The 27,845-nt window shown below is 44.5% G+C and overlaps 1 protein-coding gene across 1 annotated transcript in view; it reads left to right on the top strand.

The window, feature by feature from the left end:
• The window catches only part of LOC144823963 (cell surface hyaluronidase-like), a 582,809-nt gene that overhangs the window by 336,438 nt on the left and 218,526 nt on the right, over nucleotides 1–27,845 (top strand). The window contains exons 17-18 of the mRNA XM_078682928.1: nucleotides 15,552–15,729; nucleotides 17,289–17,504. Coding sequence (XP_078539054.1) covers nucleotides 15,552–15,729; nucleotides 17,289–17,504 — 394 coding nt within the window. The remainder of the gene's footprint in view (nucleotides 1–15,551; nucleotides 15,730–17,288; nucleotides 17,505–27,845) is intronic.

Below are 27,845 nucleotides of genomic sequence, written 5' to 3'. Positions count from 1 at the left end.
TATCTATATGCACTAGCAGTTATTGGTTAACTCAAGTGCCTTCAACCATATATTTGGGAAGCTGTTTTTGTCGTGGCACTATAATTATGTCACAGGAAAATGCCCACTACCATATGCTATGAGCTGTGGTATGAAGAAGCAAATTGCCAGTCAATAGATAAAGATATTTGTTGATGGCCCTTTTATTCAGGCACAGTGCTGTAAAGGAGTAGCGCTGAGCCTGGAGGAGCACACCAGCAAAAATCCAAACATTCACTGACAGAAGTGAAGCGCTCCCTCAGGAAAGTTGCAAACTTGTGGTTTATTTTAACACAACTCAACTCATGTTCAAAATGTGTTGATGGGGAGTTAAGAATAGTAAATCCATACTTACCTATTTGCACTTACCTTCTCGATAGTCTTGTCCTCAAAACTTTTGCCACTGTATTTTGGTCGCATAATATCTTTGTCCTTGATATTTTGCCAGAGAGCCACAAAGAGTTCACTCACTCAAGGGTGTGTTCATTTAGCTCCAAACTCACACAAGTTCTGGATTTTACAGGATTCGGCTTCCAGATGTCTTGTGGCACACGCCCACTAAAATAGGCAGAGTCCTCTATGGCATCTACCTGTTTAAGGATGAATTTAGTAGGGATAATGTGAATTTCAGAGTTATCTAATTCTATCGGAAGCAAATTTTAGAGTTTTCTCTATCGGAAGAAAATCACCACGTTTAAAATTTCACCAATCATTCGACGTGATGAGACATTGGTCACCTGCAACTCATATACTTTAGAGGAGCAGTCAGTATGCATGTCTTACTCGAGTTGGTTTGTACCCTAAAAGGCGAGTCACGTTGCTACCAGTTAGGTAGCTTCACAGCCAGCAAGATGAAAGTTACTTGTCCCAGAGACATCCCTAACCATGAATGGCAGGGGCTTTTGTAGTACACTTCCAGAATCCTCGTCCTGATGCAAATCTGTAGAGAACGCATGATAAAAATAGACCATGTAAATTTTGGAAAGAACACATTTAAAAAGTGAAAGAGAGTTACAAATTTCTCACATCTCAGGGCGTTCTGTTTCCTTCTCCCTACCCCCACAAGTAACTGGGAAAACGTTTCATGAAGGATTTGTTAGTGCTTTGACCCCTCATTGCACCTGGATCCAGTTGGCAGCATATGTGTGTTTGACTATTTGCCTAATGTGTGCAACAGAAAAGAAACAGGGAAATATTTGCCAACCGACACTAATAGACCTCTCATTACAACAATAGTCTGGTCCACTATTTATCTGGAATCTATTGAAGTATCTTTATAGAAGCTCTTTATGTGCCCAAAGTCCATGTGCTCTTATCTGAATCCAGTAGAACACATTTGCAACTGGTCAATGGGAGTGTCTCCCAGAGAGGGCATCTGGATGTAGTTGCTAAATGTTTGAATGCACAGAGGAGACAGGCTGATAAACAAAAGTTCTGCAAATCCTCCCTCTGCCAAGCACCCATGGCATTATGTTATAGCTTCATTGTAGTCAGGTGAAATCCTCAAAGCACGGCACAGATTTTCATGGTGGTTCAAGTACACAAGGACAGAGATGCTGATTTAGAGTTCCGTGCATCGTCCTTTAATCTATGCAGACAAGCTTATTTCAGGTCATATTACTTGGGGCTGTAAAATAATTTCCCCACCTGAGCCTTGCTCCCTGCACTGTATGGGTGTTGTGTTAATGCATGCTAATGAAGGTTGTTGAGCGGAACAGAACCTGCAATGCCATGCATCTATGACATGGATTTGCACTCTATGGTAAAGAAACACAGCAGTTCCTTGAAGTGTATTATGTGTTTACGAAGGTCACCTTTGCATGTGCTGTATTATTTGTTGTACATGTCCTCACAAACCCTTTGTCTAAAATAAGACATCCTGTCATGCTGGTAACCAGTACAGGAAATCTCAGATAGACCTTCCGCCCAGCTTGCTTGCATTGCATCTTGTCCTTCAGAGGCCTCCAAGGTGAGGGCACATCCAATTTCCTGTATGTATACCTTCCGAGTGCCAGTGCGGCCTGTGAAGCAAGACAGTGAGACTTTCTCTTTGCCTCAGTACATGTCCCTGTAGACATATCTGTAGGTTATCAATGAGGGTAGCTGGATGTTCTGTTTATCCCTGGGGTGTCTTTTGGTACTATTTACCCAGGTTCCTTGTTTGCACTTGTGCAGCTGTACTTTAGATGTGTGCATTTGTCCGTCTGTGATGTTTGTTGTGTAAATGTTGATTAAGTGTGACAACCGTGTGTTTCTGTTCAGTGCAGAATGAGTCCGGGTGTTATTGTTGTTATTGTTAACTAGCACTTGTACAGGTCGAAGTCTTCCATCAGTATGGCATTGCAGCAGGGTATAATTATCAAAATATTTCAATCAGAGACAGGAGGCTGATGCGGTTTTATCAGAAGTATATGGTCAGTGTCTGGAAGTGTGTTGTTAGTGTGTGGAGGTGTGTGGAGGTGTGTGCTCAGTGTGTGGAGGTGTGTAATCAATGTGTGGAGGTGTGTGATCAGTGTGTGGAGGTGTGTGCTCCGTGTAGTGAAGTGTGTGTTCAGCGTGTGCAGGCGTGTGCTCTGTAGGTATTCAGTGTGTGGTCAGCACAGTCTTTTGAACTGCGGGGTTAGTGTGTGGAGGTGTGAAGTAAGTGTGTGGATATTTGTGCCTTGTGTGTGGTCATTGTTTGGGGGTGATCAGTGAGTGAGGTGTATGGTCAGTGTGTGTGAAGGTGTGTACGGTCAGTTTGTGTGGAGGTGTGTCTCGTGTTGAAGTGTATGTTCAGTGTGTCGAAGTGTTTGCTCTGTGTGTGGTCAGTGTGTGGCGATGTGCGGCCAGTATGTTGAAGTGTGTGGGAGAGGTGTGGCGCCGCGGCCAGGGCGACTGACGCTGGAATCTGGGGATCAGGGTTCGATCCCCAGCTCCGGCGGCAGGTTAGCCCAGCACCATGTGACTCTGGGCAATAGCTTGCGTAATCTTCCCGACGGCCCCCAGCGCCTAGAGACCCTAATGGGTGATTGTGCGCTATACAAATGTGGATTATTATTATTATTATTATTATTATTATAAGTGTGTGGTCAGTGTGTTGAGATGTGTTCTCAGTGTGTTGAAGTGTGTGTTATGCTCATGTTTTTGTGTAAGTTGAAAAGGGTAAACTTGCTATTAATATATTATTGCTAATATCCAGTTGATCAGAAGCTTTGAATGCGTCCAGGGCTGATCTCCTGCTGATTTAGAGCTGCATCACTGACCATTCCCCAATACGAGTTTGGAAACAGAGCTGTGTTGACATCCAGCCTGGACTATTATTGGCAATCCTAACCAACGCTTTGTATGTGTGTTTGATTTTGACACAAAAGATACATTTATGCATAACATGTGTTACATCAGATATAGTGGTCTGCCTGCCCGATTTTAATGCAAGCAGAACTTAAGTTTGGCCACAGCGATGGCTACTCTGGCCTCATCATGGCCAAACCTCGTAGGGCTGTCATAGACATAGCAGTATGTCCATCTGTTGGACATATAGCTGTTTTTACTGTCCATCACCGGCAGGTAAACCCTGGTGGTACGGGACAGTAAAACACACAAAATGCCCCCCTCCCCATGGAAGATGACTGCCATGGCAAGGGGGCCATTAATTATTTTTATTTTAGAAAAGAAAACCCCACTCTGAGATATTCTTTTTGGAAGAATAGAATAGGCTTGGTCAGTGCATAATTTGTAACATAATGTGTGCCAGTGGCCAAAGCATTGCTCAAAGACAGCGGCCGGTGCCATTAAATGTTCCTGTGCTGAATACCAAGGCTGCGTGGTCCAGAACCCACCACATGCCTCTTTATTCCACTGCCAGACGCTCCCTGCTCTTTATCTCACTCCTGCAGGCTCAAGCTTTCTCTCTTGTTAATGGTTTTTCAGTCTTCTCTTCCTTCTTTCCCATTTGTGTGTTTTCCCCTCTGTTGCTCTCTGAGAATGTCCAATAAGAAAAATAAGTGCTCCACCAGCAACCACCGGCTCAAATTAAGCACTGGTTGGTGTGAGGCTCCTTTATGTTGACAGAGCTCTGCACCGAACTGTAAAAAAGCATTGTCAGGAACCACCATGATGCCAGTTCCTGCCAATGCTTGAGAAATGACCGCAGCTTGGATGTCATTTCTAAACTTGGTGGCGGCATCTCTACCAGGGCCACAGAGTAATTTACTCCTTTGCCCTAGAAGAGTTACTGGCCAGCCATCAAAACTTAAATGAAGCCCCAAATCCTTACTAAATAATGTCCTATTCTATGAGGTACTCACTAATGCTCCTGTGTATTTATTTCAAAAGAGCATGATAACAAGTGGAACATCATTGATCATGATTGACGTAAGCAGAGTCTATGCAACCTTTTAAAGTTGCTAATCCCTCCACTTCCTCCACCTATGAGCGGTCGATTTTGAGCAGTGGCTTGTTCCTCAAGCTCTTTTCTTGTTCCTGAAACGCTCCTAAAGGCAGACGGTCGCTACTCTGGTAATGCCTGAACCTCTAGCCATCCTGTCTATCCCGGACTGAGACACAGGTGGTTGGCAAGTTAGTGTCCTACTGGAGCAAGATTGAGTAGGCCACTTCTCTGGGGTCCTTACAGTGCTATATGTAAACGAGGTAGCACTTACTTCCCTCCATTACCTTGTAACCAACTAGTTTCATTTTCATTACTAGTAAAGTAAATTTCCGGACGAGCAAAACACAAGGTTTTTAGCAAAACACAAGCTATATAATGGGGACTAGACTCACCCAGCTTTCACTGGTATGGTCAGAACACCAGCATTGCATGGATTTTGAATCAGGGATTATTATTATTAGTAGTAGTGGCAGCACTAGTAATAACAATTATTAGGATTAATAATATCATTTTTTTAATATATTCTTTTTTCCCAAGTAGCTCTTTAATGATTTTCTTTGGTAAATTACTGACAAAAATATCTTGTTTGCCACAAGAATTCAATAAGTCAACATAGTCATATATATGCAGAACAAAGTACATGTTGGTATATTGCCAGCTGTCCATTGCTGAGTGTACATTACGTAACATTATAGGCACTCTCTCCATGATGGACTAAGGTAGATTGTACTCCGCCCAATATAATTTGCAACACATGAACACCACTTTCAGTCTCCATCTCGGGAAAGGAGAATGGCATAAGGGGGGGGAAGAACCGCACAATGCCTATGAGAGACAGTCAGTGACCCCAGGAAGGAGCTGTAATGGAATAACATCAACTGAAAGTGAAAAAAGGAGGAAATGTTTGTGAAGGCGAGAGTGTCCTGTAAGGCTCCCGGTGTGGGTATAGTAGTATGCTGGGTGTCCGGCAATGGTGGGCAAGAAGAAAGCAAGACAATCAGTCATCAGTTTCTGAGGGAGGGAGGTACGAAAGGTTATCAAACCCCTTCGTTAGTACCATCAGAAATGTGTGTGAGGGGCAGTGGAGAAAAGAACCTCTCCCAAGACCTAAAGTTTAGGGAGTGTGGAAATACTCGGAAACTGCTGCCATACCTGTCTCTAAAGGCCAGGTGCAGCTTACACACAAACCCTCATCTTCTCAGGGAGGTCTCTTATCTGTTTTGGCCTACGGTTTATCTATATATCCATCCCAAGCATCGAGAGATGGCACCACCCCTGCTTTAAGAGTAGTGACCTCCATGTTGTTGTCTCAGCGGTTGCCCGTTTAAGAAGATCTTTCAACCAGAGCAATAGCAACAATTCTACAGCAAGTTGATGAACCTAACAACGTACTTATTGTTGCTCATCAGGAAGGTCCGTCCCAATGGGCAATTAAGCGGATCACACTGCAGTGGGTGACCCTTAACCTCAGACAGCGTATGAACGGCCTTGCCCCAGAAGCGAGCAATCTCTGGATAGTTCCAGACCATATGATATAAGTCGGCTTCAATCCAGGGGTAGGGAGGCATCTTGGAGAGACACCTGGGAAGATATGATGGCGATGCACTGCATGTCTGGTGGACATAGTTGAATTGAATGTATTTCAGGCTGGAGTTCCTAGAGACACCGGCAATTGTTCCAGGGCTTGGGCCACTGCCCGTCCACCAGCATCTTACCAATAGATTGAGCCCATTTATCCCTTAGGGCCTGAAGGGTTGGAATGCAAGGTTCCAACAATCCACCATAGAGCAGGGTGGTCGCGTGCCTACTGAATCCATGTCTCAATAACACCTGTAGTACTGAGAATGTGGCAGCATGGTCCGGTCCCCACACAACCCGAATAGCCACCACCAAGGCATTGTACATCAAAAACTGGCCTTTGTGAATCCTGTATCTCTCCCTGAGGTCCTGAAAGGGCATCAGGATTTTGTGTTCGTACAGGTCTTTAGGTCCCCCAGTGTGAGAACACCAACATCTGTCCACATGCCTGTGCCTTGGCGGTCAGCAATTCAGCGTAATGCTGGGAGTGCCCACAGCGGCACCCCTGGGACATACTGTACAGGGTCGCAGCATGGGACCACACACCAATCCCAACAGTACTTAGACACCCTTTCCAGGTGCCCGACCCTCCACGTATCTCACTGAGGACACATAATCCAGGGTAAAATGTCCTTTCCACCCATAATCTCGGACAATGAAAGCCCATTCAGAATAGTGCTCATCACAAACCATTGCATGGCCACTGCAATTTTGCAGCTGCATAGTGGAGTTCATATTGTGGCACGCCTAATTCCGCCTTCTTTAGAGGGGTGAACAACTTTTGCAAGGCACTCTTTTCCTCCCAGGGCCACAGATTAAGGCCGTGAGAAATTAATGAAATGAAATAAAATACAACTTTTAGAGCACTAAACCTAGACTAAGGGCATCAAGGCGCCAAAGTAAAGGACAATATGCAGGTAGACTAGGAAACACTCAAACCAGCCCCTCAAGGGAACAGCCTGGTCTTTAAAGACTTTTGGAAGAGGGTTTGTGATCTTCGACCCGAGAGATCATCAGGAAGAGAGTTCCATATATTGGCCGCAGCGGTTGAAAAAGCTCACCCACCCCATCTCAACCTTTTAAACCTTGGGACAATGACGAGATTCTTTGTTGCTGACCTGAGATCCCTCGTGGGGACATAATGCTAAAATAAGGTCCTGATACCCACCGGGCCAAGACCATAATAGGCATTATGAGTGAGGCAAAGAGCTTTAAACATGATTCTGCGCTCCATAGGGAGCCAATGTAGCGAAAGAAGGGAGGATGAGACAGTGTGATGTTTAGGCAGGTCCATCACCAGCCTTGCAGCGGCGTTTTGCACCATCTGCAGGCGCTGCAACTGTCCTTTGTTAATGCCCAAATACAGAGCATTGCAATAATCCAATTTGGACAGTATTAATGAAACTACAACTTGTTTTTGAGCTGCAAAGGAGAGGAATATTGAGATTTTCCTAATGAGCCTAATTAGCCCAAAGCAGGTAGCCACTGTCCTGGAGACCTGCAGGTTCAAAGAAAGGGAGTTGTCGACCAGGTTTTTACCATGCGAGACAGGAGTAGGACATGTACCCACTCCTCTGACCAAGTGTCCATCTTATCACCAAAGATCAGAACCTCTGTCTTCGCGCCGTTCAATTTTAAATAGTTTTGTACCATCCATGACGCGACTGCTTACATGCAGTTTTAAAATTTTGAGCTGAGTCACTGACATTGTGAGTGATGGACACCGTCATTTGAGTGTCGTCCGCATAAGACAACACCTCCAACCCAAACAATTTCACTACCCTTGCAAGCGGGGCCTTTAGGTCTCTAAAGAAACACTGGGGAAGGAAGACAGGCTGGGCTGAGAAGTGGTAAAGCAGCCGAGATAATGTCAGCATCTTTGCAATGGACACCCTGCCCATTGAAGAGAGAGGCCGATCGTTCCAAAACGTCAGTAAGTGGCATGCCCCTGCCCGGGCCCTACCCAGATTGCCGTCCAGCAGATCTCGTTCTGTATGGTAAACATTAATGCTTAGGTAACGAAATATGTCAAACTGCCATAGCAGACCAGAGTGGCGGGGACCCTCCTGCTCCGCCATGGGGATTCCACAGTGTGGGAAAAGACAGGACTTAGACCAATTTAACCGCAGGCCCAAGGCCCCACTGAAATCGTCCAGTGCAACCATCTCCCCAGGCACTTCACAACAAAAATCCCCGCAGAAATATGAACGCATCATCTGCGTAAAGTGAAATCACCTCACAGGAGATGCCCCTTTGTATGCACCACTGCAGGAACTGCCAACTGATTAGGCTCAGAGCTAGAGCAAAGAGGAGAGGGGAAAGCGGACATCCCTGGTGGTGCCAATATTTCCCTGCCAGTATGCTCTCTAGCGACCGGTTCCCTATAGAGGAGATCTATGCACTTTAATATCTCTGAGCTGAGACCCATGCACCACAGAACCCTGTGCAAGTAAGGCCAACACAAAGAGCCAAATGTCCAATCAAAGGGCCTCCCCAGGGGGCGTCTCAAGTGACTGCTAATTCATGAGGTGAAACAACTGGCTGATTAAGGAACGTGTTTCTCCCTGGAATAAATCTGTTGTGGTCCAGGTGGACAACACTAAAGATGAGCGTCAGTGAGCGATTCACAATATTCTTCCCCAGGACCTTACAATCTGTGTTGAGCAGCGAAAGCAGTCGATAGAAGCATACCTCCAATGGATCCCTATCTGGCTTATGGAGTTATCATATTCACTGCCTCCCGCAGGGATGGTGGAAGGATGCCCACAAACCGAGTCGATTGAAACAACTGCAAATGTTTCAGGGCAAGCATTTGCAGGTATGTCAAGTAAAACTCCACAGGGAGTCCATCAGTTCCTGGGGTCTTGATGTGTGTCATCTAATCCAGCGCTAGTCAGACCGCGATGGAGGGGGTCAAGGCAGGCAATCGATAGACTCTCCAAGTACTCTGATAGTGCAGGTTCTCCAACCCCAGCTTCCTCCTGGTAAAGAGTGCTCTACTAACTGAAAAAGACTACATTAGTGGGCGGCTCTGATTTAAGTATGTCACCTGTTTGAAACCTGTTGGCCTTCTATTGGGGTCACTCATTCTCAGAGCGCAGCAGCCACGCCAAGGCATGCTCTGCCTTATTGACCTCTGCATGTTGTTTCGCTGTTTACTTTACGTAGTCCAGTCTCCCCAGTCTGTCCGTTAGGGCCCTTTGGTCTGCCCCGAGAGCGGTAAGTACATATCGATTATCCACCCCCCAACGAATCTCAGCAACATGGATTTCAGCCTCTGCCAGTCTTAATGGCAAGGTCACATTCAAGACATATTCAGACTTAATGCAGAGACCACACATGACCGCCTTAAAGGTGTCCCACTCCACCCCTCTATCCAATGCTTTGTCATCATTTACTTTAAAGTACTGGAGAATGTGCATACCTATATTCTTACTCAATACATAGTCTTGAAATGCGTGTTTGGGCAGCCTCCAACTCAATGCCACAAGAAGAGGGCTGTGGTCCAATAACATACAACCCAAATATTCAGCTGTTCATAAAAAGGGGAGCATCTCAGGGTTACCCAGAAGGAGATCAATTCTCATGTGGAGCTGTTGGACAGGAGAAAACAATTGTATTCTCACGCAAGAGGATTTAGTGAGCTGCAGATATCCTGAAGTTTAGTATGCATCAGCAAATCTGCAACGGAATGCTCAGTCCTGATCACCTGCATGACTCGGAGCGGGGGACTGAAGCTATCCTTATGGATGTGATGCGCACAGTTAAACTCCCCCTGCCAAAGACTTGGGGCATGTAAATTGTGAAGTGGCGGTGAGAGGGTCTCCAGAAAATGAGATTGGTCCATGTTAGGTGGATAGTGTGCCACAAAAGCAATGGACGCGCCGCCCAACTGCCCCTCAACTACCAATGCTGCCCCTCTGGGTCCACTCTCTGACGCATAATCTGAAAGGATTCTGTGTGTGCCACTCAGATCAACATCCCTGCGCATACGCTAAGTAAACAGTACCCACCACCTGACCCCTCCAGTGGCACTGCAAGCACAGTTACTCCACTGATGTCATGTGTGTTTCCCGGAGGTATGCAATATAAATGTGCTTGGGCCCCCGGTACGAATACATTCAATGCTGTCGCAGAGGGGGCCTCATCCTCCACACATTCCAGGATAAAAAATTTGCAAACAGGGGAGAATCAATAGCTCTTGTTGCCATCAGTGGATTGCCAAAGTGCACCCTTTCCCATAGCCCACCCCACCCAACCACCCACAACTCCTCAACCCATCTCCCTCCAGCAATACACTTTGTTCAAAGATGAGAAAGTGCAATAAAACAAGTACAAATACAGGAACATCAGACCCAACTTCACTCCCCAAGTCAAAGCAGAAACAAGCCTCTGAGCAAGAACAAACCGTAACAGAGCACAAGTCTAACAAAGTCCGCCAAGTTTGAGGTGGCACCCATCATAGCCTGTTCTCCAATGCCTGGCTGCGGGACAGGGAAACCCGCACGAGTGGTCTGAAGGGGTCTTCAGTGGAGCAGAATGCTGTAGGGTGGGTGAGGCTCGTGGAGCTCGTTCATCATAAGTCCATCCTGTCCGCCATCTTGGTCACACCCCTTTTTAATGTATCTTTATAGTCATTTTTTCAACATGCAAACAATACACATTGCCTTCACGTGTGCCCTTACCCTCCAGCACCCCCATTTTCCATGTTTCAGTTATTCAGCCTATTACATATTAATAGCCATCCTTGTTTCTACCAGCTATCGGGGGCAGCTTTAGGATGGTGCGACCGGTGCAGCCACACCTGGCGCGGACTCGAGTTGAGCTGTGTTTCGAAATAACTTAAGGGTTTAATAGAACCTGCTGCAGTGTTTCATGTGCATCCAGGGTTAATATGCCTGCAGCAAAGAACGTGAACCATGCAGATCACAGAGCTTTATTTCATGTGCATAGCTTAGTGGGGTTACAGCTTTTGTCACAGAGATCCTTATGTTACTTGCAGTTCATAGGTTACAATAGACTGATTTAAAACATGCATGATTCATTGGCTCTGTATAATGTGTATGTGATGTAAAGTACTCTGACACCCTACACTGGTATGAATAGCACTTTAAAACAAATGAAATGCATGTGAGAGGGTCGCTATGGAAAGATTAATGGTACTGTCAGAGGGTGGCAGAGAGGGAATCCATGGAGAAGGAAGCCCATTGGGGGGTGCACCAAAGAAGATTATTGCACCAGGCACCACTAATGCTAAAGCCAGCACATCCTGCTACACTTGAATTTCAACATAGGAGATGCAGCCTTGCCAAACGAGCTGTTGCTTCTGCTCCCTAGGCATCGAGGTTTAAATTCTGGTCTGAGCTCTGGACTCAGAGTTTTGTGATTCTGGGTAAATCATTCCTAAAATATGTGGAAAGGTGGCTCTGTAATCCCTACTTGATGTACACATCACATAATTTACAGTGATCCATTGCATCACAGCTAGATTTGTGCTCTACCAATTGATGTACTTAGCCCTGTTTGCAAGAAGATCCCCTGACTTTTTACATTCACCTTCCTGTTTTACTGACTTTGTTTTTGGTGGCTTTTTACGCACCATACCACTGCTAACTAGTGCTGAAGGGCTTGTGATCTCTCCTTAAAACATGCTAGGTTTACACCCAATTGGCCTATTTAATTTAATTGCAAGTCACTAGTAAAGTGATAATACATGTGCCCAGGGCCTGTAAATTAAATGCTACTAGTCCAGGTCCAGGGAAGACATGGCTTGACAGTTCGGGCTGGACTGTTCCCATGAGGCACAGGGTCAAGACTGATTTGCATATGGCCATGTCTGAACTGGGGTGGCTTGGTGAGCAAAATAACGATGGATTTAGCCCAGATCTGTGACTGGGGGTGAATGTTTTGCTATTGTGCAACATTCAGTCCATCATCTTGTGTGTTTTGCTGTTCACCCTATGTGGGAAGGGTATGCCCAGACGTGGGTCCCGTGCTCACTAAGCTACTGGAGTCAAGCTATCCTAGCTGAAGACGGCTGATAGCCAGAAACCGGTCCTAGGATGCTTGATTCCGGTCCAGGGAAGACATGGCTTGGCAGTTCGGGCTGGACTGTTCCCATGAGGCACAGGGTCAAGACTGATTTGGATATGGCCATGTCTGAACTGGGGTGGCTTGGTGAGCAAAATAACGATGGATTTATCCCAGATCTGTGACTGGGGGTGAATGTTTTGCCATTGTGCAACATTCCGTCCATCATCTTGTGTGTTTTACTAGTGGACTTGCAGCACTGATTGTGCCACCCATTTAAGTAGCTTTTAACTGCCAAGTCAACCTGGTAAAATAAACCTTTTGCCAGGTCCAAACCTTCCTTTTTAATACAGATAAGTTGCCCCTAGGGTATGCCCTGAGTGACCCAGAGGGCAGGGTGCAGTGTATTTAAAAAGCTTGACATTTACTTTTAAGTTTACCATGTCATGTTAGTGAAAAACTCCTGAATTCGATGTTCAGTACTACAATACCTACTTTTCCCATAGGATAACATTGGAGCTATCTTATTACATTTAATCAGCTGTAACTTCTAATTGGGAGCAGGTGGACCGGTTGAGTTAGGTGTCTGAAGAATTGTAATTAAAAGTCCTCTTTATTGGCAAAGTCAGAATTTTAATTAAAAATCTGAAAATGTCACTTTTAGAAAGATAGCATTTTCTTGTACTAACCGTTTGGTGCCTGCAGCCTGATCCTGGGTCTTATGCCTAGGTCTAACTGGAAGTTGGTTTCTGCATATTGCTCCCAGACAGTGAGACATAGGGAGGTGTTGGCAGGATGTGCTACTCTGAGTTAATGTGAGGAGGAGCTGTCACCTACCACATTCTCACATCCCAAAGACTCTGCCTGAGCACTCTCACAAAGGTGTTGTCACTTGTCGTTTGTGACCCCAGACACTCTGGGTCCAGGACAGGGAGGAAGGGGGTGCTTGGGGAGTGGAATCCTTTAGAAGCTTCCTCCACTTCAAAGTGGGCACTAGGTATAAATGTTGAACCTCAGACCCCAACTCTTAAGTATACCTAAGGACCTGTGGGCTCTGCTAGGAAAAAGGACTGCACTACTTATGAAAGGACTGCCACTCTGCTGGACTGCTGCTCTGAAGGACTTCTGCCCTGCTGCCCTGCTGTGGTTTTCTGCTATCCTCCTGCCTGGGGTAGAAGGACTGGACATGCATCGCTAAACCCACGAGCACAGAGTGACTCCAAGCGCTGGTTGGTTGGCCTCCTGATTGGAAGCCTCAGGGACATGATAGACTTCCAACAATGTTGAACCCAGCACCTATTCTCTCCCATCTGTGAGTCCTGCCTTCCCAAGTGGTGCCATCGCTGTCCTGAACCCGTGGAAGTGGGCCTGAAGGTGTTCTGCCAGCCCATCAGTGAATCCAGTAGAACCGATGCATCTCCTCCCTTATGCGGGTCATCTCCAGCAGAACCCAAGCATCTCCTTTGCTGCTCGATGTATCACCCTTGGAACTGATGCATCTTCTCTGCCGTATGGACTTGCCTGACACAAGGACTTAGCTTTGCCCATTATAGCCTATGAGAGGCGATGCAGCTCCATGCAAGGACATCACCTTGCCCAATCCAGCCTCCTTGGAACCCCCACATCTCTGCTCAAGGACAACACCTCACACTTTACAGCCCCCCGGAACAGTCACTGCATGAAGCATCTCCCCCGGCCCAGGACCATGCATTGCTTCTGCAACGTGCTGCGTCTTCGACTTGGGACTCTGCATATCTTCGCAACCAGGATTTAAGGTACTCTTGTTCATCGGGCCTAACTGGGTCGATGTAGCCAGCCCTCCCTCCATTGCGGCTGGACTGAACCTGTGACTGAAAACCACAGTTTCCGCTTCGTGCTTTTTAGTGCTATATTCACTGAAATCTTTAAAATTGCTTATCTCGAATTCTACTGATTTGATTTTTGTCGTCTTGGTTTGTTTATTAAAATGAACTCTATTTTTCTAAATTGGTGAGGGATTTTTCTTGTGTTGTGTTGTGTTTTCACATTAATACTGTTAGTAGTGCTGGATGAATACTCTATACGTTGCCTCTAAGTTAAGCATGACTGCTCTGTACAAGCTACATGGCCCCCCTAGCAGCTTTGGTTCAATCGTTTGGTGTAGAGATAGTATCCTACGCCGATGATACTCAACTGCTGCTCACCCTCTCCCAGGCACCGTCAGGTGGAGCCGACAACTTTAGAGCATGTATGCAGGCTTTAGCAGTGTGGATGGATAACCACTGCCTAAAGCTGAACGGCTCAAAGACGGAGGTGCTGGTGGTCGGTGGTGATCAACTCAAATGGACGTGCGACTGGTGGCCAAGCTGTCTGGGTACAGCACCTACCCCGTGCACGGAAGCTAAAAACCTAGGGATTTGGGTAGATCCCACACTTTCCTATGAGGCACATATTGGGCGGTTGGTGGGGAAGTGTTTTGGGGTGCTTAAGATCCTGAATAAAACCTTGGACCTACTCCCCTTGGAGGCTAGATGCACGATGACCCAGGCCCTGGTTACATCCCGGCTTGATCACAGGAATGTCCTCTTCTTGGGAGCTTCCAGCAAAAGTATAGGGCGGCTTCAGGCATTACAAAACGCAGTGGCACGTCTAGTGCTTAGACTACCTAGGAGAGCGACATCCAGAGTCGCATTGGCGACCCTCCACTGGCTTCCAATAAAGGAAAGGATACTGTTTAAGGCCCTCCTGATATGTCACCGTATCCTATGGCAGAAGGCTCCCCATACCTTATTGATTTGATCACTAGGTATGAGCCGAGGAGAGCGCTGCGGTCTTGAGGAATGGGCACGTTGGTGACCCACCATTTTAAGAGGGCTAAAATGGGAGGTCGCTCTTTTAGAGTGATGGCTGCCACAAGCTGGAATAAACTCCCGCTCAGTCTTCGCCTCCAACAATCGGAAACTAAGTTTAGGTGTATGTTAAAAACTCACCTGTTCCAAAGGTGAGTTGGGTGCTGGTCTCTGATGTGGGTCAGTCACAGTGTCTGGCTAGTATTGCTCTCGCAGCGCGGGGACACGCCGAGATGGCGCAGCCATAGCGCTTTACAAATATCTTTATTATTATTATTATTATTACCAGAGGGTGAAGCACAGGTAATTTGGGGTTTGCCTGTGACCTCACCCTGACAAGGGTTGCTGCTTGAGTAGGGTTCCACCCCCTCAACCATTAACCCAATGTCTCACGCCAATACATATATTTCGACTTCATTCCCTTTATTCATAATCTTGTATTACATTAGCATCAATATCACAGTACTTGGGAATAAAGCTGATGATTCTTAATATAATAACAGTAAAATGGCTAAAATAATGCGCAGGATAATACTTTAAATGATCATTATACTAGCTTGCTACTTTCTCTCATGTGATGATAGCAACAGTGGTCATCATCATAACCATCATCTTGACGTTTTACTTGCTTATCAGGAAAGTGGCATGGATTCGTAGAAGCCAGAATTTCACACTGCAAGTTGCAGTTTCGCAATAAAGACATTTTGCCTTTGCCTTTCCCACAGGACTTTCCCCATCCGGGGGTTCCAGATTTACGATGGGCCACTTCGACTGCTAAAATGCACCTTCCGGAAATTCACCCCAAATGCTGAGAGGCCCTCTAGCGCCATTGGTTTCTTCATGAAGAACTCGTGGCAAATCACACCCCAGAATAACATCTCCGAGGTCAAGATGGAGCGAAATGTAAGTTTGGAGAACAAACGCCCAATGACGAGCACAGTTTGCCCCAACCATGAACTCTGTGGCCTTCACAGTGTTCCTTATACAGATGTCGGGATACTGTGGAATGTCTGGTTGCTGCAGGGTTTTTCCTCATGTCCTCTACGGTTTATTTACAGATGTCCCGGCAGTGCCTTTGTTTGTGGTTTTCAGAAATACATTTGCGCATGTCTCCTCAGTGTGTTTGTTTTTGACTTTCTGTATTTGATGATGTCAGTACAGTATTCGTCTGCGTGGATGTTTCTACAGTGCGTTTACTGGTGGCTCTCTGCATTTTGTTTTTCTTTTGCTGGTGTCTTGATGGTGTGTTTGGCAATGTCTTTGCTGATGTGGCTGCAATTTAGTTGCCAATGTGTTCCTGCAAAGTAGTTGGTTCACTGTATCTGTCTAGCATTTATTGATGCCTGTGTGTTTGCTGAAGACTCTGTATTGTGTTTCTGATAACTCTGCGATGTACCTATTGTTATCTCCATGCAGCTTGTTGATGACTGATCTTGTTTGCTGATTAGTTTCTGTGTATTTAATATTGGTGCTGCGTTTGTTCATGCCTCTCCTGTTTGCCTGTTTGGGTCTCTGTAGTGTTTTTTTTTTTTTTTTTTTTTTAATTTTAATTTTTTTTAATTTCCTCACCTCTCTTGTCTCCATACTACTTTTGCCTCTTTACCAACTTCCCCTCACTCTTCTCTTGTGCATGTTATGGATAAGCTGTATTTATGGTTTTTTTCTGTATTGCATTTTCTCGTATCTTTCTATTTGTTGATGTCGATGAAATGAAACTACACCATTCAACCCTATTTCCTACCTACTCACCACACAGCTGCTGGACTTTAGTTCTAAAGTGATCGTTAGGTGACTTTCAGTTGTCTACAACTCTTCAACGTTTGTTGTCTCAGTAGTGTATCTACTGATGAGTCTTTGCATCGTGGTTATTACTATTTCTTAGAGTGAGCTAGTGGATACTTCTCTGCAACATACCTTGTAATAATTCTCCTTGGTGTATTTGTTGATATCTTTCTTAGCTTTTTTTATATCACCATGTGGTCTCTGTTGATGTTTTTTGCAATGCTTGTTAAGGCTCTATTGCATGTATATTGGCATCTTTCTGTACTGTGTAACCCCTCTCCCCGATCAGGCTTGTTGCCATTTTCTTGCAATGTATTTGTTGATACATTTGCACTGTTTTGTTGATGTTTCTTGTGGCATATACTTATGTCTCTGCAGTGTCTGTTTTGATGATATTTTAGAATGTTTTTGTTGAGGTTCCCCTGTAACTTGCATACTGGTGTCTTTCTGTAGTGTCTGTGTGTGTTTTGATGTCAGGCTCTATTCGTTATTGGTGTGTTATCACAATGTGTTATGTCTCCTGCAGCAGTATGGTGATGGATGTTTATCTGGAATGTGTTTGCTGAACTTTCATAGCTATGTTTTTTTTTTAATTTCTGAATTGTGTTTCCCTCCACTTTCCTCTGCATCGCTTGCTGATGTAGTTCTGCAGTGCTAACCCCTTGTCCCATTTCCCGCAGGTGGGACTAAAGGTATTTTTTGGGAAGCCTGGACAGTGGTTTGGAGACAATAACAACGATGGTGACAAAGTGGCTATTTTCCATGACCTGGATGGGTCATTGACAGGCTATGCCGACACCTTCATAGGTCGAGCGGATAACTTCTTGATCCAAAATCCTGGCTGTCTCACGGTGCCCCGGTGGAACGCTGTGATATGTACTGGCAAATATGCACAGGTGAGGTTATGAGAATCTTACAAATGTTATTTGGCTTGTTAGGGGGGAGGACCAGTAGAAACTGGATTAGTAGTGGAAATTTTAACCTGCGCTGGCAAGGGAGGAAGTGATCCAGTTATTGTAATGACTGACCCAACTTGTGGTGTATTGTATTTTAATTGTATTTATGTAGTGCTTTGTAATAATCACCATGCTACCTTGGGAACTCGGTGTTAGTGGTTGATCAGATTTTTATTGTTGACTATTTAGATTGGTTTTGTGCTCTCAAGGAGCCGTTGCTTGTATGTACTCCAGTTTCTCTGTGGTAGATTAAATCAATACAGAGTTAGGTGTGTTCTTTAGTTGGGACTATTTTAGCCAATGCAGAATTACTATATGGGTTAGAGAGAATTAAGTTTTGTTAGGATGCAAGGATATGGTTTCATAGAAAAGAGGTTCTGTTCTATGAAGTGAAGTGTGGGTTTTGGCAGAGGTGCAAGCAGAGGAATAGCCAGAAAAAATTAATACCTCCCACTTGGACCTACATCCAGAATGGCTGTGAATGAGCAAGTCCATTTTTCCGTATAAGGGCTATCCTTCCATCCCACCTCTAGCTTTCCTCTGTTCTCTCTCATCTTCCACCTTGCTCTAATCTCACCTTTGTTTCTCTCCTTTCCTCTTTCCTGTGTCTTGCTTCTCGTTTTGTCTCACTTTCCTCCCATTGCCCTCCTCTTCCTCCTCTTGTTGCCTTTCTCGTCTTATGTCCTCACCTCTCTTGTCTCCATACTTCTTTTGCCTCTTTACCAACTTCCCCTCACTCTTCTCTTGTCTCCTCTGATCTTTTTTTTTCTTCTCCAGTTACACACATTCTGTTAGTTTCAATCACCACGTCTCATCCATCTCCCAGACCTGCCAACTCACATGGTGCCAGAGTGTAACACATGATATCGGCTCCCATCACAGGTCACACAGTGAAAGGCCGATATCACACGGCTGCAGGGTAATTGAGATGAAAACCACTGTAAATAGTGGATTTCCAGCTTGTTTTCTGAGGATTTGAACTGCTGAAGTCTATTAAGGGGTGTGCTATTAAGGGGTGTGAAAACACCCCAGGACATCAGCACCAGCCTCAGCAAACTTTTTTGGGGAGGAGGGGTGGGGCTAAACTGCCTTCTAGGTACTTCTCGGCACGAGGCCCCACCCCCTCCTCACATGGTGATATTTTTGTTCAAGTTGACAGGTCTGCTACCTCTATTCCATTTATTTCTTCCTCACTTTTGCCCTTCTAACTCTCCTGTCCATTTGCCATTCATCTCCCTCTTATCTCTCCTACTGTCCATTTCCTCCCCTCTCACTCCTTTCCTTTTTTGTCCCTCTGTCTTTCCCCCTCTGTCACTTCCTTTCTTGCTCCTGGACAGTTGTCATAACATGAATAAATAGTTTTTAGTTAGTACGAGTTCTTTAAAGAGGCAGCTGAGTGGTAGCAATTAAAGGAAAATTGCAATAATGTTAGCCTCCGGTCTTGATATAAAATCAATAATTTAGGTCGTCAGTACCCAGATGTGTGCTAATAATATTACAAAAATGGACACAAAATTTAAACATTTAACAAAAGCAAACTATTGGTCAACAACGGCACGTTTGGTGTTTTCATTCATAAATGGCAAGATTAGTTTAAAGTGACATGGTTTAAAAAATAGTTTTTACAATTAGAACTGGTGTTCCAATGCTTTCTCCACTGAGCGAAATACGTTCTGGTTTATAAAAAAAATGTCTGGCTTGGTTCCTGCTGTCTGCAAAGTCTTATGGAATTTAATTTTCGGTTCTTATTGTCAGTTATTATGTTTTAATTAAGGCAAGGTACATTTTATTTAGAATAGAAATGTAGTGAGCTTACAGGAAATGCAGGCAAAACACTCCAACAGGATGCTAGGAGAGAATTGCAGCTGTTTGCTTGCTCTTCTGTTAGACATAGCTTCTATCGTAAGAAAATAAAGGTGAAAGGTGTACTGGGCATGGATGCTGGGAATAAGTCTGACTGGGCAGAGCTCCATTTCACGTGAAAGCACTTTTTCACCCCCTTGCCTACTCGTAGTGGCTATTTCTGTTACCCTAGATCAGACTCCATAGCGCCAAGACACCCCCGGGCATGAGCTGCGCTTTATAAATTATATTTACATTATATGCCACTGTCTCTAGCATGAGATGGAGCAGCCTTTCGGGGCCCACTGGGCGTTGTACTTCTATCCAAGCAGGCCAGCAGAAAGAGGCCTGTGTACTACAAACCCCATAAAGATTATCAGCACAACAAGCAAACTGAACTGGGGCTGCCTGTCACACTGACAAGCTCCACTCGTTGCCTTTCTCTATACCCTGGGGCCAGGTTGGAGCTAGTACCTCTGCTCAAGCTGGTGGAACGAGGGGTTCACAACGCCACTAGGTACAAGAATAAAGCAGACAGGCATGCAGCTCAGCATAGGCTTTACTCAGAGGGAGAAGGCACCTCAAAGATGGAACATATAGAGAGTGTCATTCATAAGAAATAAAGGAGGGGAATTAATTGAAAGTTTTAAGTCAAGGTCAATTTTTCATCCAGGGTTGTAGGAAAATATTGGTAGGAGAAGGTTTTTTGAGTTAGCATGTAATCAGAAAATGTCAAACTGTAGAGAGAAACAGTTGCCTTCCAGCCTTTTGCCTAACACTGTTCTGAGTGGAGTGCAGATTTGCTTCTCAGAGTTCTTCTGCCACCATTTAGCTCCATGGATCTTCCCACAAGCTTTACATCTGCCCCCTTTTCATGTAACACAACCCTCACCCAGCCACGCTGTGTTGCCCCAAGTCACTGCAGCTACTTGTCCACCATCGTCTCCTACAACTCTTTTACTCTCTCGAACATTACTGTCCCTCGATTCCTGTCACTTCACAGCCCAGTACTACCTCTCTCTAGTGTCCTTACCTGGCAGACGCGATAGCCAGAGAACTGTAGGGTTATTCCCTTTGTACGTAACTTGTGAAGATCAGAAACTCACAACTCATCTCATCTGGAGTGGAACTGCATTTGTTATATGTGATATGTACATATGAACTGAACAGCTATGAATTATAAATGAGTGGGGTGATGGGAATCCTTCTGCTAGACTCTAAACTGATGAATATAGAACAGAAGAGACCCATGAAGAAGGCAGCTGGCATCTAGGACGTGCATTGTGGTGAATAAAAGATTGACACACTATATTTTTTATCTGCTGTATACATGTAGCATTGTAACCTGGAGAAATATGACCTTTTTGCTGGGCTGTGTGACTGGTGGTTTTGTATGCGCTTTGCTTTCCGTCAGGTGGTTCAACTTGTTTGTCGGTTGTCCACTGAATTAAGTGTTGTTAGACGTTTTGGAACTGATGTATGTGTGATCCTACTGTTGAACTGATTGGGAGAGAGATAAATTCCATCTTTTGGGTTTTGTTGTTTAATGTGTTAACTAGAATGCGGATCTTTTTTTAGATTGAGGTTTGTCTGTGAATATAGCAACATCTGTAAGACCTGAGGTATCCAACTCATAGATGGCATTTCTTAAAGCAACCCCCTTAGGGCAGACTGTGTCTGCCATAAAAAAGTGGTATCCAAAAGTCCTGCATTTCCCTCCATGGTACGGGTATTTTTTGCTAAGACTGGCAATGTCAAATGTAATCGATCTTACCTGCTGATTTTCTATTACTGATGTTCGTACTCAATGCTAAATGTTAGACTGGCTCCAAACTTTGGACAGTATTTCTAACAAACATCGGTGAAGCTAACAGGGTTGACCTTAGTGAGCTGGTGTGATGGTTTTTTTTCATATGTTTTATTGCAATCATATAACACACAAATAGATAGGAGAACAAAGAAGAAAACGTGCCGCTGCTTAAACGTTGCATCTAAATGCTTGCAACCAAATGTTTGCAACCAAATGTTTATATTAAAAATATATATATATTTCATTTGCAATTTGTATTCCAAGCATATGCAACAAAATATAAAGAAGTAAAAAATAAGAAAACATGCTGCTGTTTCAATGTGGTGCTTGTAATTGAAAAAAATTTAACTTTAAATAAAAACATCTTATGCAATTTGAATAGAAATATGCAGATGTCTACAAGCTGGCATGTGTATTTGGAGCTTGAACATGTGTAGAAACCGTTTTTGGTGTTAATGTACAGCACAGGAAAATATGAGCGTCGTTGGAACAAGCAAATATATGATTTACTTTTAATTACTCCAACCTGAAGGCATAATTAAAAGACACTCATTGGCTAAAAATGGATAACAAAATGGAAAAAAAAACATTTCCAAAGTAAAATATTGGCCCACCAGCACTTGCACCGAAGTGCACTTTTTTGTTAAGGTGGTTGTGATGGTGTTGTAAGAGAGCCAATGACTGAAGTGAGCTGACTAGTCACGGCTGCTGCCTGAAAGCAGCCGTTGGGGGGCTGCTTCCAGGGAAGATAAATATAAAAATAAAATCAATGACCTCCCAGCCGGCCCGCTGGCCCACTGCTGCCTCTCTTGTGTCCTCTTCCTGGCTTCTTGTAAGAAACAGGAAGCAGGAAGCACAAGGGTTCCATGCTTCCTGCAGCCAATCACAACGTTGTGATTGGTCTGAGCGTCGTGATACGTCGCTCAGCCAGGGGCTGTATGTGTTGGCATGTTCTCCATGCAGGCTGTAATGCAGCCTGCATGGAGAAGGGGAAAGTGCACATGACTGGTTTATGAGGCCCGCGAGGGCCGACCAAACAGTCATTGCGCACTTACGAGGGTTGTATCACTCCTCCCCTGCTCGACAAGACCCGTCCCCCCACCACGCCCCCTCCCCCTCACGCAAGCTGCCACAGCGGGAGGACAAAATAAAATGATAATAACATTAGTTATTATAATTTTCTTTTTTCCTTTCTTTTGCTGCTCCGAGGCAGTGGGGCGCTGCCACTGGAGCTGACACTTTGCCCAATGGCAGTGTGGCACATTGAAGCTAAATGTGAATGACAGTTGAAGAGACCAATGGACGGAGAAGGCTTACCTAATTGCCATCTGAGTATTTATAAGTGTATGCATTTTCTATTTCTATTTTGTATCTCATGAGGCCGACACACCAGCTAAGGCTTGCGAAATGTAACCTTTTTCATGTACGTTGTCATTTTCTCTTGGAATCTCAGTAGTTGCTAATTCAGATCATGTCAAAGAACAATGAAGACACTTAGAATTAAACAAAAAATAATTAACTCATATAAATGAATTGATATTGTATGATTGTTGGTATTGTTATTATTATCATTATTATTATTATGAGAGAAGTAGATAGGTACATAACTTGAGGTTTGTCATAAATAGAGCTTATATTCAGAAGTGGCATTGGTAGTCCGATACAACGCTTGTAATGATAGTTAGAAATGGAATGGCACTTGTAAAGCTAAAGTAGGAACGGCATGTATAGAACCTAGCACAGGAACGTGATGTATACAGCCTATAGTGAGAGGTGGCATGCAGGGGCACACACAAGAAAGGGAGGTATACAGCTAATAATGAGAGGTGTCATGTGGGGGCACAGACAAGAAAAGGTGGTTTACTGCTTATAATAAGAGATGTCATGCGGGGGCACAGACAAGAAAAGGAGGTATACAGCTTATAATGAGGCGTGTCATGCGGGGGCACACAAGAAAGGAAGGTATATAGATTACAATGAGAGGTGTCATGTGGAGGCACACACAAGAAATGGAGGTATACAGCTTATAATGAGAGGTGTCATGCGGAGGCACACACAAGAAAGGGAGGTATACAGCTTATAATGAGAGGTGTCATGTGGAGGCACACACAAGAAAGGGAGGTATACAGCTTATAATGAGAGGTGTCATGCGGGGTCACACACAAGAAAGGGAGGTATACAGCTTATAATGAGAGATGTCTTGCGGGGGCACACACAAGAAAGGGAGGTATACAGCTTATAATGAGAGGTGTCATGCGGGGGCACACGCAAGAAAGGGAGGGATACAGCTTATAATGAGAGGTGTCATGCGGGGGCACACACAAGAAAGGGAGGTATAGAGCTTATAATGAGAGATGTCATGCGGGGGCACAGGCAAGAAAAGGAGGTATACAGCTTATAATGAGAGGTGTCATGCGGGGGCACACACAAGAAAGGGAGGTATACAGCTTATAATGAGAGGTGTCATGTGGATGCACACACAAGAAAGGGAGGTATACAGCTTATAGTGAGAGGTGTCATGCGGAGGCACACACAAGAAAGGGAGGTATACAGCTTATACTGAGAAGTGTCATGTGGGGGCAGAGACAAGAAAAGGAGGTATACAGCTTATAATGAGAGGTGTCATGCGGGGGCACACACAAGAAAGGGAGGTATACAGCTTATAATGAGAGGTGGCATGTGGGGCACACACAAAGTTGGTAATAGAAGCTGGGACAGGAATGGAAGGTATATAGCTTATAATGAGAGATGTCATGCGGGGGCGCATACAAGAAAGGGAGGTATACAACTTATAATGAGAGGTGGCATACGGGGCACACACACAGTTGGTAATAGAAGCTGGCGCAGGAATGGGAAATGTGGAGCATATAGTGAGAGGAAGCATGCGTAGCGCACATAGAGTTGGTAATAGAAGCTGCCACAGGAATGGGAGCTATAGAACTTATTGTGAGAGGACGCATGCGTAGCGCACATAGAGTTGGTAATAGAAGCTGGCACAAGAATGGGAGGTACAGAGCATATACTGGGAGGTGACATACAGGGCACACACAGATCTGGTAATATATGCTGGCATAAAAATGTTAAATGCAGAGGTTTTTTATAATGAGAAATGGCAGATGGACCAGAAACAGATCTTTTAACAAGAGCCAGCAAAGCAATGGCAGAGGTAGAGCTGATAATGAACTTTAAAACCTGGGCAGATACGTTTTTGTTATGAGAACTGGAATGGTGCAGTAACAGAGATGGCAAGCACCAGAAGTCATAGGGGGAGCTGCAGTGGTAGCAAGACAGTATATCCTGAGTGAATATTCAGACCTGGCACATGGCAGGTCCAGATCTTTAGAAGTCATATGCAAGTTTCTGCAGTTCCTAGACGCATCTATGCACATTCAGACATTCTAAGGACTCAGTTTAGATATATTTCACCTACAAAAAGATAAATTGCCCTGAAAATATGTGTTCATGAAACAATGCTCCTCTCCATCAAAAATTTCCCAAATGATCTTCCAACTGAGGATGAATGGTCAGAAGCTGAACAAAGCAACATAGCAGCTAAGGTTAACCAAGCCCCTCATGCTCAATCATTCTACAAACATTTAAAAAACCCAAACTTTGCCAGAGGAAAGGAAGCAAACAGTGTGCAAAACTGACTGAGGGACAACACTTCAATGGTTTGATTTATCATCAAACGTGTACCTTGTTGTTAATTTAAAATCTAATGGAGGGAAACTTTTCTACAAGTCATTTTTGTAAGCTGCACCTCAAAGAATTTGCCATGCGGGGTGTTTGAAAAACATATTATAGAAAAATACTGTGGACACAATATTGTGTCAAGAGTATTGAGGACATACATGTTGAGTAGGTAATTTACTACGGGTAAGCAAAGTTTTACTATACTTAACTCCAAATACATGTACCTTGATGATATATCTATTTTCAAGGTACGTAGATGTGGAGTTTAGAATAGAAAATCTATACTTGCCAATTTGCAGCTCTTTGAGTTCTAGATGGCTGTGAATGTAGTTTTCTATATTGGCAGTAAGTGGGCATATTTAATGCTACAGTTTATTAGCGAATGGTTCTTCTGGTTTCCGAGATATTATTTTTTTTATTCCTCAATTTGTTCTTGGTACTGCTTTTTGGCTTGTTGCGGTGAGACAATGCTGTAGTCTATGCTTGTAGTGGTTACTATTTTTGGGTTACAAAGACTCCAGTGCAACAGTTACATCGGTGAGATCCAGAAGGAGTGTCCCAACCACTCCATGATACTCCAGTGAGTTGCGTAAGATATAAAGATGTAGAAAAATCAAAGGGTTCGGACAAAAAACTGATTAACAAATTATAAATCTGCACATAAACAGGAATTAAAAAGATATAAAAAATTCTGCATATTGGCAGATAAAATGTAGGTAGTAGACAACGCTAAGTGTTTAAGCTATTAAAAATTATTGTGATTTTTAGCCTTCTCTGGCACCAAACATACTAGCTCTGGTACCCTATATGAAGTTAGACTCCAACAAGTGCAAACTCAGTATGCTAAGAACATATCAGGAAGAAGGAAATATGGTTTAGTCTCTACTGCCTTGAAGGAGTACACTGGCTGCCGATACGTCAGACGGTACTCTTCAAAACAGCCTGCTTATCTCACCGAGCCTTGTATCAAACAGGACCAATATGCAAATCTGAGAAATTGCAGCACCACATCCCAAGGATGACATTGAGATTTGGAGAAGCTCAACTCCAAAGGGATTCCTCTTTTAAATTAAAAAGGAAGGGCGCCAGAGCCTTTTCTGTTTGGGTTCCAAAGCAGATCCCTAAGGCCCTATCAATGGTCTTTGCATCACTACAGGGGTTGAGGTTGGTGACCTGGGGATGTTGCAGTGAACGACCCTCTAAAAACAGATACGTAAACCAAGTATTCCCATGAATAAGATTGTTGGCCCACCAGGTTCTTGCAAGTGCATATATTGGCTCAAAAAATGCCTGTCAAGAACAATTGCCGATGTTTTTCTCTGTCTGAGAGTGCTAATATTGATACCAATGCAGCTGCGCCAGAGCAGATACTGATGCTATGCTGTAACTGATACGGTGGCTTTACGATAAGGGCTGACGCCACGTGGCACATCTGTGTACCAATCCTTTCTTCACTACGAATGCTGAAAATCCCGCCATAAAATGCACTGGTTTCAGAAGCTCGCTCCACTACAAGCACAGAGTGTCCTTAAAACTACATTTTCTAAAATCAATATACTTGTGCCATATCCAGCTGGTTTACCTTAGAGTGTAATAACACACACACCAGCTAGTCACAAGTCAATCCACTTGAGAAAGGTAATTCGAAAGTTCCTCTCACAAATTGAAACATAAACTAACAGGTGAATACGTCACATCACTGTAAGTGACTCCATGAATGTAACTGAATGAGCCTAGGATGAAAGTTGACCATCAGCTTCCTTTGCTAATACTGTCCACCGTTGGCAACTGGCCATCCATACCTGCATGAACAGTATCTAACTGGGACCCAAAGGCACAGGTGTGTCAGTCCACAGATTCATCTGGCTGATGAGCTCCTGTGAAATAACTGAATGTTTTATTAGCAAAAGATACTAGCGGAAGCTCTGCTCTCTCATTGTGCAGCTTCCTGTTTTGAGGTGACCTCAAGGCGGATCTTGCAAAAAATGTTTGCTTTATTCCGATTACAATATATAAGACAAATATATACAACATACCCAAGCAGGAGCTTGCATCCCCTCTCAGCAGGCATAGCCTTCCAACAGCCCAACTATCTACAAACACTGTCTCTCTGAAAGACACACATAGGTGTAGTGTTGGGTGGGACAACAGGACCCAGGAACAATACCGTTGAGGGAAAGGAGGTGCCTAGGGCAGCCCAGTGCTGGGAGAATTAATGGTTGAGCCCGGTGTCATTAGCTATAAATAATAAAAACAGGCTCAGGACCCAGTGATTGGAATCTGAACATTTTATGCCAGCATAACGAGTCTGTGTATTTGTACTGGTGCGGTACACATCAAAACACCAGTCAATTGGCAATGAAGGTGCATGACACACGTCCCATTAGACCCAGAGATCCATGACTTCTGTCATCCGGCTAGTGGCACGAGGCCCTGGCAACTCTCTACTGAGTTGCTGAGTCTCAGGGCAGTTCCCCTAGTGGAGCGGAAATGTTACTTCACCACCAGGGGGAAAAGTGAGCCGCGGAGAGTGACCAGGCAACATCGGCACCCCAAGCAGTCAGTATTGCAGCCTGCCTTGATCCAGTGATGAGAGAGCTGTACAGCAACAGGCTACACAACAACTCACCTCCTAGAGGGTGCAATGCACACAAGCAGTGAATTTCTGTGCAGTGCGGCGTAACTTTACTGCATCCAGTTAGTGCAGTCGTTCCCAACAACACAGGAGGCAGAACTGGTCCGGAAGCTACAAGGTTCAAGACTGGTAAGGATGAGGGACTTCAAATTAAACAAGGACTGGCCCTGGTAAAGCACAGGCTCAGCGCAATGCATAGTAGTGGGCCAGCCATAGCCCAGGGCAGCTGATAGGTCTCGCTCTCACCCAACAGAGGGTGAAAGGTCATAACCCAAGGTGACAGCATAAGGGTCACTTGGGC

Source organism: Lissotriton helveticus, chromosome 3_1 (genome assembly GCF_964261635.1).
Source record: "Lissotriton helveticus chromosome 3_1, aLisHel1.1, whole genome shotgun sequence".
Classification (NCBI taxonomy): domain Eukaryota; kingdom Metazoa; phylum Chordata; class Amphibia; order Caudata; family Salamandridae; genus Lissotriton; species Lissotriton helveticus.
This window is presented reverse-complemented; position numbering and strand designations above follow the sequence as displayed.